The sequence below is a fragment of the Podarcis gaigeae genome (genome assembly GCF_964106915.1).
Source record: "Podarcis gaigeae genome assembly, chromosome: 9".
Taxonomy (NCBI): domain Eukaryota; kingdom Metazoa; phylum Chordata; class Lepidosauria; order Squamata; family Lacertidae; genus Podarcis; species Podarcis gaigeae.
Genome location: NC_139685.1, coordinates 58491358 through 58504757, shown reverse-complemented (window position 1 = coordinate 58504757; position 13400 = coordinate 58491358). Strand labels below are relative to the sequence as shown.

The 13400-nt window shown below is 41.2% G+C and overlaps 1 protein-coding gene across 1 annotated transcript in view; it reads left to right on the top strand.

Annotated features, from left to right (window-relative positions):
- The window catches only part of NFKB1 (nuclear factor kappa B subunit 1), a 73719-nt gene that overhangs the window by 31433 nt on the left and 28886 nt on the right, over positions 1-13400 (top strand). The window contains exons 6-11 of the mRNA XM_083756407.1: positions 2813-2961; positions 4419-4582; positions 6456-6614; positions 7942-8046; positions 10819-10910; positions 11504-11642. Coding sequence (XP_083612533.1) covers positions 2813-2961; positions 4419-4582; positions 6456-6614; positions 7942-8046; positions 10819-10910; positions 11504-11642 — 808 coding nt within the window. The remainder of the gene's footprint in view (positions 1-2812; positions 2962-4418; positions 4583-6455; positions 6615-7941; positions 8047-10818; positions 10911-11503; positions 11643-13400) is intronic.

Sequence of the window (13400 nt, the reverse complement as noted above, 5' to 3'; positions counted from 1 at the left end):
GAACCAATCCTATGAAACGAAAGAACGGGGAGTGAGAAAGGTGCGAGTGGGGAAAGTTCAAATTGAAATCTAAGCTGGAGAAGAAGTTTTGGATCATAATATTTGAGGCAGACATCACAATCCTTCCGTCTCTTATTTCCTAGCTGGAAAATCCAAGTCTTGGTGACTTCCAAGTAAGCATGCCTGGGCTCAGCCTGTAAAGGAGCAATGCATACGAGGTGAATGCAAAACATTGGGTGAAAGGCTGGCTGAGTTTGTGGGAAGCATGCATGGGCCTCCTATTCCTCTTAACACAGTGTTTTGCTGCCTGAATGCATGCCCATACCTGCTCATGAGTGGCAGAACAAGGGAAATGGGGCTTTAATTTAATGTCATAGTGGATTGTGCTCATACTGTGTGCGGTCAGTTCATTTTGTCATCTATTGGCCACTTATTTCCTTTTTCTTCTCTAGGTTTCGATTTTACTATCTGTATGCATAAATGGAGAAACAATGGTGGATTTGAAATGAAGTTGATTGCATGTATTGCAGGCTGCCCAAAATTGATGGGGTTTTTTTGTTTGTTTGCTTGTTTCGTTTCATTTTTCAAATCTCAGTATAATTCAAACTTAAGTTACCTCTCTAATTAGTATTACCAAACTTTCTCTCAACTGGGATGGAGTAAATAGGTCAGCTAAATGTTAAAGAAAGGTTGGAGTAGGGGCTCTGAATACTACTTCAGCTTCTTGGCTGTGTTGTAAAAAAATGTCACAATATGATCCTTCCCACCATCTCTTCAAAGGCTGCTTACTGTATTTCCTTATTCCTTGTATTATTTCCATGGGATGATTATGTTCCCAAACATATTTGACCTACTACCCCCTTTTCAGGGGGAAAAAAATACTCACTGCCCCCCTGGAAATCTACCTTCTTTAAGCAAAGGGGCAGGTCCAGTGCCACAGCCTGTATGCCTTTGGCCAAATAAGCAGGCAAGCTGAGACCCATTTTCTGGGCCTGGGTGAAGCCAAGAAGGGTCTACCCAAGCTTGGGAAAATCCCTCACCTCCAGCATGACTGCTGGATCCAGGAGGAGGTGTTGTCACCATGCTGCAACAATGCCTGGCCTGGCGATAAGTGTCATTACAGCTGGGCCATCTTTAGCATATGCGCCGCCAGGGTGCAAAGATCCGGCCAGCACCCCCCCATTTAGTTTAGCCCCCCAATTAACTTTGATTATGCTTATGTCAGAAACCACGCTTACTCCTTATCTCTTGTTTACGTAAGTAGGAAGGAAAAAGAAACAAACTTTTTCATTTGCTCGTTTATACGCTTAGCATTCATCGTAAAATGAAGAAAAATGCAGCTCGTGAAATTCATAGTGTGTGCTCTAGGCGCATTTTTGGAAAACTAAAATCACGTGCTGAAAAACACATGTGTATTAGAGCCCTAAGTACTAAGTAGTTAGTCAAAGAAAATGCTGACAATTAGCGAAAATAAACATTATTCTTTTAACGATTTTTCTAAACAAATTTGAACTGTGAGTGATGAAATTAAAATGCAGTTTGCAATGTTTCACTCACAGCACCTTTGACACGACTGATCTTGCACCACCTGCCTGCCGCTGTCGCGAGTTCAGTCGTGTCAAAGGTGCTTCTGACCCTGCTGCTGCATAGCAGCTCAATACAAAACATAACATAATCTTAGGCAGCTTCAGCAGCAAGTGCCTGGTGCCCCCCCAGAATTCAGCACCCGGGTGCCCCGCACCCCTTGCACCCCCAGCTAAAGACGGCGCTACATTACAGAACAGGTGAAACATATACGAATGATTTTTCAAATTTTTCTTTTTTCTTTATGTTTCCACTGCCCCCTTATTTTTATTCAACGTCCCCCAATTGCACCTGAGGCTACCACCCCCTGGATCATTCCAGCACCCCCCATCTCCCACATTGGGAAACAGTGATATAGACGTACATCTGTGTTCAAGAAAATACACAGGCCACAACCCAGCGGATTAGAACAATGGATGTGGGCATGCAACTAGGCTTCAGCTTTGGAAAATGAACCAAAGAAGCAAACTTCTGTGTTCATGGATCACAACTGGCTGAGTTAGAAGCACCTGTGCAGTGCAGAACTACAAACCTGACACCCACCTCTGCTCAAATGTCACATGGGCCCAAAGGGGAATCTTTGCATTAGCAAACAAATCTGAGTAAACCCAGAGAGTTCCTGTCCTTGGCCCCATTTAAGATGCAACTCTTACACAGTAACATCTGGACAGCACTTCATTGGCTATGATGAGGCCGAATCCTCCATGTTTGCTCTTCAAATGTCATTACTTAATCCATAGCCTAGGGTAGGTGGTACCCAAGAGGTGGGGGATTACCAGCTTCCACTATTTTCTGTTCAGGATGGAGAGGAGAAGTTAGCCTGCTATGCCCAAGGGCCTGATACCTGCAGCTGGTTGCCTAGTCTAATGAACAGTTGTGGACAAGTTAGAAGTTTAGTCACTTACACAGACCAAGACTTTTTAACCCGCTTTTGTGCTACTTGGGAACAGTTTTCAGTTGGATAATCCAAAATCTGCTCTAGGGCTGAGGGGAGCTGAACAAGCCATTGGTTCTTTTTGTGTTTTTAGTGTGATGCCTGCCATAGTTATGCTCTTCCATTATTTTCAAATTTCAAATTAATACTGTATCTTATTATGTATTTGCACTTTTGAAGACCTAAAATAGCTCCTACAGCCACACTACGGAATGCATTGCAAACAACCTATGTCAGAGTCACAACAAATGCATCATGGCTCAGTAGTGAGAGTATTTGTTTTGCTTATTACAGATTTGCAATTATGCTGGGCCTGCAAAAGTCATTGTGCAATTAGTCACAAATGGAAAGCATGCTCACCTGCATGCTCACAGCTTGGTGGGGAAGCACTGTGAAAATGGAGTATGCACTGTTAATGCAGGACCAAAAGACATGGTTGTAGGGTAAGTGCATCTGTGTATTTGTAATTGCAACTGAGATTCCCCCTGTGCTACCTTTTCACACTCTGACTAGGGACAAACCATCCTGTCTTGATGTAGTTTCTTGAAACTGGGTATAGTGGCAACCTATGGCTTCTTTCAAGACAGGAAAATTTAGACCATTTCAGAAGGAGTGGGAAGAGTGCAAACAGAGGGCTCATCCAAATAGTGTCAAAGCGTTCTTGAGTGTTAACTCTGAACTGGGGATAGGGGAAGAAGTTTGGTTCATATTTTGGGAATCTGCCCTTCCCAAAACAAGATGCTAAGGGAATTATAGCTCTGTGAGGAGCACCCTCAACCAACTACTGTTCCCAGGATCCTTTGGGAGAAGCCATGACTATTTAAAGTGGTACAAAAGTGCTTTCAGTGTTTCGATGTGACTGTGATGTAGCAATGAGAATGCTAAATCCTAGTTAATCTACTTCCTATTTTAAAGAGATTGTTCAGATAAAGTACACATTATATTGTTTGCAGTTAGATCCAGTTTCAAAAAACTGCTGGTTTGATGTCTTTAATCTACTTTTTGGAACATATATGCCAGTCTTGAAAGAATTCCAAGACAGGCTGCTTTTAACACCTGAAGGTTTTTGGCTTTTGATGTTGAGACCCAACTTGCCAGCAACTTGAATTCAAAAATTCAGATTTGCTCTGTTGAGATTTTGCTGTGAATCTTGAAAGGTTTGTCACGCTACCTGTTATGTATTTTTTTTATCCAAATACTGAAACAATACATTTGCCCCGAGGACTCAAAACTTTTATTTGGAATGTAGGCATATTGCTTGCTTACATTTGTGAGAATGTGTTGGTTTTTTAAAAAAAAAAAGATCTGGAACTTCCCCTTAAATTCAGGGTGTATAATTCTCAGCTATTTGTTCAACAATGCATATTGTTTAATGTCCTATTGCTGTTAAAACTAAAACCTTCATAACCTTTCCCATACAGTATTACAAAAAAAGTATTGAGTGAGTTAATCAGAGCTGTGTTTACCATTTATTTGCTGTTAAATTTTCTCCAAAGAGCATAAGACATATATGGTTATTCCTTATTGCATGTTATTCACACCGTAGCCCATTGACATGGGTTAAGCAAAGAGAGAGAGAGAGAGAGAGAGAGAGAGAGAGAGAGAGATCAACGTCACCTTAGATCAGTCATGAAGTAGGCTTCAGGACCAGTTGGGGATTTGAATACAGGTCTCTGTGGTCTTAGACACTCAAACCACTTTAACATGCCGAGCCATGGGTATTCTAAAAAACAAAGAGAGCACGGGCAGTAGAAACATTTTAATTCCATTGCCTAAGCTGTGTTGACTAGGGCCAAGGGACCAGAAAACATAAGTAGCAATGAAAAATTGTACTGTACTCCCTTTTACGTGAACAAATTCAAAGACCTACTGCAGATAATTATCTTGTACTTCTGTGTAGATTTCCAAACCTGGGGATACTGCACGTTACAAAGAAGAGAGTCTTAGACACACTGGAAGCACGTATGATTGATTCCTGTAAAAAAGGGTATAACCCAGGACTCCTAGTACATCCTGATCTCAGCTATATACAAGTGGAAGGTGGAGGGGAGAGACAGCTAACAGGTGGGTGATAACTGACTGTGGTTTGGGATCTCTCTTAACACAGGAAACGATTTCTTGCTGTGCCTGTCAACTCCTTATTTTCTGTTCCTGAAAATAAGTATCCCCCAGTTTAAATATAGTTGGTCCCTCTCACTTGAATTTCTTAAAGGAGAAGAATGATACCACTTGTGATGTTTTTAGAAGAAATAAAATACCGTACAATGGGAAAGGAAAGCAAAAGCTGCTTTGTGCTGTGATGTGTGTTAAAAACATTTTCAAAGTTCATTTCTGCATTAATAAGTCCCACAGTCTTGAAGGTCATCCATCCATAATTAATTAGTAGAAGGTTAACTAATTTTAGCCTAATTTCCATCATCACATGGGAAAACTTGGAGGTAGGGCTTAGCTATATGTTCCGCGTAGTCCCATAGTCCTTACCCTCCCTCCCAAAGGGAGCTCTCTCATCAAGTAAAGCAGCTGTGGGTGACTTCAAGTTGATCAGAAGAGCAGCAGAACTTCCCATATCACTTAAGGAGAAAGGCAGTGGGAGGTTTGTGCATGCAGTATTGCACATGCAAAAGGCTTGACAACCCTTTTTTGCCCTGCCACCAATCATCTTCTTGCCTTAAAGCCACCTACACCTAAGGGAACATAGGAAAGTAATGCATCAGTCCATCAAGCTCAGTACTGGTTACACTAACTAATGGTAGCTCTCCAGAGTTTCAAGCAAAGGTCTCTCCCAGCCCTCTGGAGAAATGCCAGAGATTGAACCTAGGACCTTCTCTGTGCAAAGGAGATGCTTTTGCTGCTGACCTACAGTGGGGATGGGGTGGTGGGTAAGAGAACTTTTAATATAATTCCACATTTACTTGATAATACCAGTTGGCCCTTTTCTGTGTTGCAGTCATGTTAAAAAGACTTTGTTCTTAGGCAAGCTACATACACAAACAAAAAACAAACCTATACAAATACATTTTATGTCCCTGCTACATTCATATTTGACTGCACAAAGGAAAAACAGTATCTACAAAGTCTGTAAAATGTTCATACTCCATGGAAGTTGCTCTTCCTGTGTCTCTTCTACTGGTATAGTCAATAAAGTTTCACTAGGTTCTAATAAAAGTATATGGTTGACCTTGGCCTCTTAATAGTTTCATTTTGCTTTTGTGACCGTTTGATACCAAAATTCCAGTGTAGCAGCACTGAAGTTCTTCTGATGTCTGGCAATAATGTTTGAAGCAAGTCCCCATGTGCTTCCTTAAGCATAGAAATGTATTCCAAGTGCATTTATTGGGGAATGCCCAACATAAATAAAGTTAGTTTTATTTGCAAAGTTGCTGGGCTCTGAGTCAACTTTATGTTGAATGCCACCAATCTATCTGTAATGGAAAGTTTCAACTTTTTCCACCAGAGAACATCCTTTCCTTTGGTTTGCCAAAATTTGCCTTGCATGGTTTATTTAAATTTCTAGTTATTGGGATGTCTAAATAGTGACAGTTATGATAATGTGTAGAAATTAAAATAATATCACATAATGCTGATTGAAGCTTCAGTAGAATGTTAAAATAGGCCTAGATGTAGTGATCACCATTACGTCTGCATACATTAAGAATATTGTTTCCCTTAATGGTGATTCCATGAATTGGTTGGCTCCACTTTAAGCCTTCTTGCTAGTAGTTCTAATGCCATGATAAGTGCAGTTAAGGAGCACTTTTGCTTCATCACTTTTTGCATATGGCAGTTTCATGATTGGGTTGGCTATTTGGCGGCATAGGATGAAGCCTTTACTTTGCCTTCTGAATCTTCTCTTCTCCCACCCTCACCCTCCTTTGCCGGTACTACCGTTACAGACATAAGGCTACAATAATTCAGTTCCTTTCTTCCTTGATTGCAGAGAGAGAGAGAGAAATCATTCATCAGTCAGCTCTTCAACAGACAAAAGAAATGGACCTCAGCGTAGTACGGCTCATGTTTACAGCGTTTCTTCCTGACAGCACTGGCAGCTTTACAAGAAGACTCCAACCTGTCTTGTCCGATCCTATATATGATAGCAGTGAGTGTCTTGCCTATCTTCATTCATACTGCTATGGCCAAATCCCAGTCCAGTGTTTATTTTGATTTATGATTGTTTATTCTTGTAGGGTTAGAGAGGCTGACCCCCATCGCTTTTAACATTCACTGAAAGTTTGAGAAAGTTTTAAAAAATTGAAAAATACCATGTAATGTCTGAGAAACACACTACGACAGTATACACTGTGCATGCAATGCAGTAAGACAAAGGAGAACCTAGGACATGTTTGCTTGTGATGCATAACTAGTGTTCCTTTTAGTGTCTCCCTTGATGCACCCAAAGATGTCAGTCAAGTTCTAAGGTTATGACTTATAGATCTACAAATTAATGACATGCTGTCAACTAAACTGCCTGTAAAATGTCTGTTGTTTCGAAGAGCTTTGATATTCGGTGTTTTCTTTGCCACACAGTTAAAATGCTTGAAGAGTAAAGCATACAGGGCATAATCCATACAACTCCCAAGGGTTTCTGGGTGGCATGTTGCAAAGGCTTGAGAATATGGTTCAGCTAGGACCTGGGTGCTACTTGGCAAACCTTATAGCTGGGTGGTAGATTGGCGGTGGTAAGCAGTGTGGGGGGCATCTCAGCTCTGATAGTCCTGAATGCATTGTGGACAAAGCAGGTAATATATTGGAGACTTCGAAGACATCTTGGGTATAAACAGGAAACTGAATTCTCCTCCACCTCCATCCCAGACTTTCCAAACCTGCTATGAGCCACAGTCTAGTGAATCCACTTTGTCCTTGAAACCTTCAGCCCCCACCTCTCACTATAAAATGGCTTATTCCCTGTGGTCTGAGTCTCGGGGCCTGGCATCCTGTTGTACATCTGAATTTCCAGTCCTCGTGTGTAAGGAATTGTTCTTATATCTGTTTAATTATCAAGCAAAAAAAAGTTGTTGGCAATACTTTTTGTGGGGGTGGGGAGTAAGGCCTGCTAAAGAAAGCCTTCTGTGTGGAACCTGCAGCAACCTTCTCCTTTGGAAATGGTATGAATCACAATAACGATGATCTCTGTTTTGTGGTTGCATTTCATTTCCCCCCTATCCTTTCTTCAACTCAGTTCCGTAAACTGTAACCTGCCTTAAAACTATCTTGCCAATTCTTCAGTGTATTGTAACTCTTATTATGGCCGTATTATAATACTAAAAGATGGATCAGATGTTCCTCCACTTACTACCTTTAGTGTCGATTCAGTACAGTTATGAATATTGTGTAGATGTATTTCATTTTAACTTTGAAAATAAAACATGGCTAGAGGAGGCTCTTGCAGGAGTAAACTTCATAGACTCCCTGTTTTTACCAAACAGAAGCCCCCAATGCATCTAACTTAAAAATTGTACGAATGGATCGGACAGCAGGCTGTGTGACAGGAGGAGAAGAGATTTATCTTCTTTGTGACAAGGTTCAGAAAGGTAAGAACTCAGGATGCTTTATCGTATTTGAGCATGATTCTATGATAATCACTAGGACTTCATAACAACCACTGTTCTAAATGTGTCAAACTATGGCCATAATCACACTATACATTTTTTTTTTTTAATGTGTTTATGCCAGGGGGGTTATTGGTTTTTTCTGTTTTATTCTGTATTTTGTGTTGTCATTTCATGTGTGTATGTTGTGATCTTCATACTGATATACTGGTATACTGATTAAATAAATTAAATAATAATACATTAAAACACTATGATACCACTTTAAACAGTCACAGCTTCCCCCAAAGAATTCTAGGTTTTTGAGAGTTGTTAAGAGGCCTTTATTCCCCTTGCAGAGTTACAATTCCCATAATTTTCTGAAAAGAAGGATTGTTTTTTTAAAAGCATACTTGAAATTCATGGTGTCAATGTGACATGTAACTGTGGAGACTCAGACTTCATTTCAGCCATGAAATTTATTGAGTGCCTCTAGGTCAGTTCCTATTTGTCAGCCTGACCTGACTTGGGGGTTTATAATGTGGATAAAATGGGGGTGGAAGGACTACTCCTAGCACCCTGAGCTCCTTGGAGGGTGGGTGGGATTAAAAAAGGAATAAATAAGTCAAACAGCCTTTTCCAATACCATAATGTTTTATTTTGTATGAAAGTGCCAGGCTGGGTTGGGGGTTTTTTCATACTATTAAATTGCAGTAATAAAGCAATGGCCCATATACTGGGCATATGCAAGGTTGACCCACTGACAATATTTAAACAATCATTGTTTCTGAGATAAAGAAAATGGAAAAATCCTTAGAGCTCAGTGCTTTATACCATGGTTCTGTGGCACTATTCATAGTCAGAGAAGTAGACTGGTGCCTGTGTAACAGAAATGTCCAAACTTCACATGGTTGTTGGACTTTTACTTGATGTTTCTATATCAGTTTAAAATGGATGCCCTGAAACTGAAATATTTTTAAATTTTGACTGGTGTGTTGGTGTGGGATTTTGTTCAGTTTTTAAAATGTCTTCAGTGTTTTTTATTATTATTACGGAGTTTTATCAAATTGCAAAATGTAATTATGCTATGCTTGTTTTATACATAATAATAAAGTGTAAATTTGCCTTGAGTTTAATTTGGCAAAAAGATAGCCTAAAAATTCCAATTAAAAAAAAAAATTCCAGCCTATTTCCTGCTATTCCAAATCACAATAAATGTCCACAGTAGGGAAAGTTTTCTCCCTTGTTTTGACATTTTATGAGTAACTTTTCTGAAGTCTCAGAAAGTCATTTCTAATCTAAGGAAGGGAAGTGAAAAATGTGTGTGTTAAAAGCTGCTTTTGAAAAAAAAAGTCTGACTAAATGGAAACCCCAAAATGGGGTTTTCCCTTAACATGAACATAGTTTTCCCTTATGACATCATTTGTTGAAATCTCTCAGTCCTTGAGAATTGAAATGTATAAAGAGAAAGTTAGTAGGGTTTTTCACAGTAAAGGCTTCCAGATTAAAGAATGGGAGATAAACACCCATCTACTGCCCCCTTGATTTAGAAAGGAACAAACCTCTTTGGCCAACACCAAAAGATGGAAAATACAGGCTTTTTGGGGGTAAAATTGCAGTCTGGAAATGATACCTCCAGTCCTGTAGGGATTCCAGTGTACTCACTGAGCTCCTCCACAAGTCTGTATTCCAGGGCTTGGGAACCTGTGGCTATCTGGTTGTGATTGGATTACAACTCCCACCATCACTGACTGTTAGCTGAGGCTGATGGGAGCTGGAGTCCAGACAACATTTGGAGAGCCACAGGTACCAACGACCTGCTGTATGTCTTCTATGATGTGCATCACCTACAACTTAGAGATAATAGATTCCAAATGTTGTGCAATTGGAGGGTGCTGAAGGCTGACAACAGCCAAGGAAGAACTTTTCTGCCTATGTCCCATTTTACCCCCTACCCACCCACACCCCAGGTAGAGAGGACAGTCCTAATCTGCAGCCTAGGATGAATTGACCTGAAGGGGTTTCATTTTGTCTTGCATGCCACTCTGGTTTAGCTGTACTTGGAAGTGAATTTTAATAAAATGGTGTTCCGGTTAATCCAAATGGTCCAGTTTCATACAGCATAGTAGGAACTAATTTTTTGTTATCTTCAAAGCCCTCTGGAGGAGCAGAGTTTTAACCTGCCACATGAATGAAGGGATCAGGCAAGTTAGTAAAGCACCTCTGCTGAGAAAGTCCTGTTTCATGTTGCCACCAAACCCACCACATATCAGTCGGCTGGATTTGGGATGGCGTTGTAGAGCAAGGCCTCAGGAGATGACCTGAGCCACAAAGGCAGGTCTGCATGAGATGAGATGATCCTTAAATGGCTCTAGACCATTTTAGGATTTAAAGATAAAAACCAGCATTTTGAACAGGGTGTAGAAACCAAGAAAGGGCTAGTGAAAGTGTATTAGAGTAGTACAGTGGTACCTCGGTTTAAGAACAGCCCTGTTTATGAACTCTGCAAAACCGGAAGTAGTGTCCTGGTTTGCAAACATTACCTCAGTCTAAGAATGGAAGCCAAAGGGTGGAAGGGCACCAGTGGTGGGAGACCTCATTAGGTAAAGTGCACCTCGGTTTAAGAACGGACTTCCGGAACGGATTAAGTTCATAAACCAAGATACCACTGTAATATGCTCCATGCCATGAAGCCTGCCTAAGAAAATCCTTACTGTCCCAATTCTGGACCAGTGCTATATCTTGACCAGTTATTAACTTGTGTCTGCAATACAGATGATATTCAGATCCGTTTTTATGAAGAGGATGAAAATGGCGGTGTCTGGGAAGGGTTTGGAGATTTCTCGCCTACTGATGTGCACAGACAGGTATGCCAACATTGTCAAGATGCATTAGTAGTAACTTTTGTGAACCTGTTTTGTGATCAGATATGATCAATTTCACCATTTTGTTGACTTGAGGTGGACTTGGCAAAATGGCTATCCTTAGGCAAGAAGTTTTTTCCCCCTCCCTCTCCCTTATGCAGGGGTCAGCAAACTTTTTCAGCAGAGAGCCAGTCCACTATCCCTCAGAGCTTGTCGTGGGCCGGACTAGATTTTGAAAAAAAAGTGAAGGAATTCCTATGCCCCACAAATAACTCAGAGATGCATTTTAAATAAAAGGACACATTCTACTCATGTAAAAACACGCTGATTCCTGGACCATCCGCAAGCCAGATTTAGAAGGTGATTGGGCCAGATCCGGCCCCCGGGCCTTAGTTTGCCTACCCATGCCCTTATGTCTGTGAACAATTTGGGAGCTACCAAACACAGCTATGGCCACAATAGGAGTAAGGAGGAAGCCTCCAATTGCTCCACAGAAATAATAGATGCTGTGTACACAGACGTTGCTCTTGGAAAAAAGGCCAGAATGACAAATTGTATAAACTGCCCCTGACCACCTATTCAATGTTCACTTACAGTTTGCCATAGTATTCAAAACCCCGAAGTACCGAGATGTCAATATCACGAAACCTGCATCTGTTTTTGTCCAGTTACGGCGAAAATCGGATCTAGAGACGAGTGAACCAAAGCCCTTTTTATACTATCCTGAAATCAAAGGTAAATGATTAAGCTTATGTGGATTGTTGATGTCAGAAAGCATCCACCTTCTTAGAAAGCTTCCCGTTATTGAAATTATTGTACAGTGGTACCTTGGGTTACATACACTTCAGGTTACATACACTTCAGGTTACAGACTCCGCTAACCCAGAAATAGTACCTCAGGTTAAGAACTTTGCTTCAGGATGAGAACAGAAATCGTGCTCCAGTGGCGCGTCAGCAGCAGGAGGCCCCATTAGCTAAAGTGGTGCTTCAGGTTAAGAACAGTTTCAGGTTAAGAACAGACCTCCAGAATGAATTAAGTACTTAACCCGAGGTACCACTGTATATTTCAAAACGTGGTGTAGTGATCATCCTTAGGTAATTACCTGTAGTGTTGTGGATTCTAGATGACAATGTTGTCCAGAAATAATGGCTGAATTCAGATAACACTGTACATAATCAATCCAACCATCAGTTAGTATGGTCTGACATTAATACTTTCAAGCCCAGTGACCCTCTGTAATGAAAGGAATATTCCTGCATTGTGACCAGTGGATTCTGGAAAGCACAATTTTTATAATGTGTCAGGGGTGGGTTGTGGGCAGCAGTCTGTGGTGAGATGGAACCAGGTGCCAATGGATGAAGCTTAGTAGCCAGGGACAAAGTATAATTGATCAAAGACAAACCGGGAAGGAAGGGTCTTGTTACTCAGTCAAAGCTTAATTGCAACAGGAAGCTGTCTCATAGCACTTCCTGTCCAAGATGAAACAATGCTTACCCTGGGTAGGCCAGATCAGTCTACAGCAGGAATGGGGAACCATTTTGAGCCTTAGGGTTGTATTCCATTCTGGGTATCCTTCCATTCACTGGCTACCAGTCAGTTAACGGGCACAATTCACAATTCAAAGAGCTGGTTATGACCTGTAGAGAGCCCTAAATGCTTAGGATGAGAACATCTGAAGAACCACCTTCTCCCGTATGAAGCTCCATGGATGTTCTGATCTGCTGGAGCTGCTCTTCTCATTCCTATGAGCTCTGACACATAGGATGGCTGAAAGGGCCTTTTTAGGGGCTGCAACCAACCTTTTATGGGCAGCACTCCCCCAAAAGATACGTTTAGGGTCCTCATTGATGGTCTTTCTACCACAAATTAAAAGGTTTTATTCAGACTTCATTCATGTATTGCAAAGTTGTTGCTTTGCTTCTTTTTGTTTAATTGTTTCAATTGGCCATGGTGGAAGGTTTTTTTAAAATGTCTAAAAGGAGACTGGTTCTTATATGCTCCATATAATCTGTTAGATTTTAATTTATGTAAGTTGTTTTTAGTGGTTAATATAAGCTACCTCGAGCACTGTGGTAGAACAGCATCTATAAATTGATTAATTTATAGATTAATTTATAGTGTTCAGAAAGTGGGGGGGGATGAGTGTTCAGACCCCTGGGCTCTCACTTGTGGGGTGCCTCAGGGTTCTGTCCTCTCCCCCATGCTTTTCAACATCTACATGCAGCCGCTGGGAGAGATCATCAGGGGGTTTGGGCTGAGTGTTCATCAGTATGCGGATGATACCCAGCTCTACCTCTCTTTCAAATCAGAACCAGTGAAGGCAGTGACGGTCCTGTGTGAGTGTCTGGAGGCGGTTGGAGGATGGATGGCGGCTAACAGATTAAGATTGAATCCTGACAAGACAGAAGTACTGTTTCTGGGGGACAGGAGGCGGGCAGGTGTGAAGGATTCCCTGGTCCTGAATGGGGTAACTGTGCCCCTGAAGGACCAGG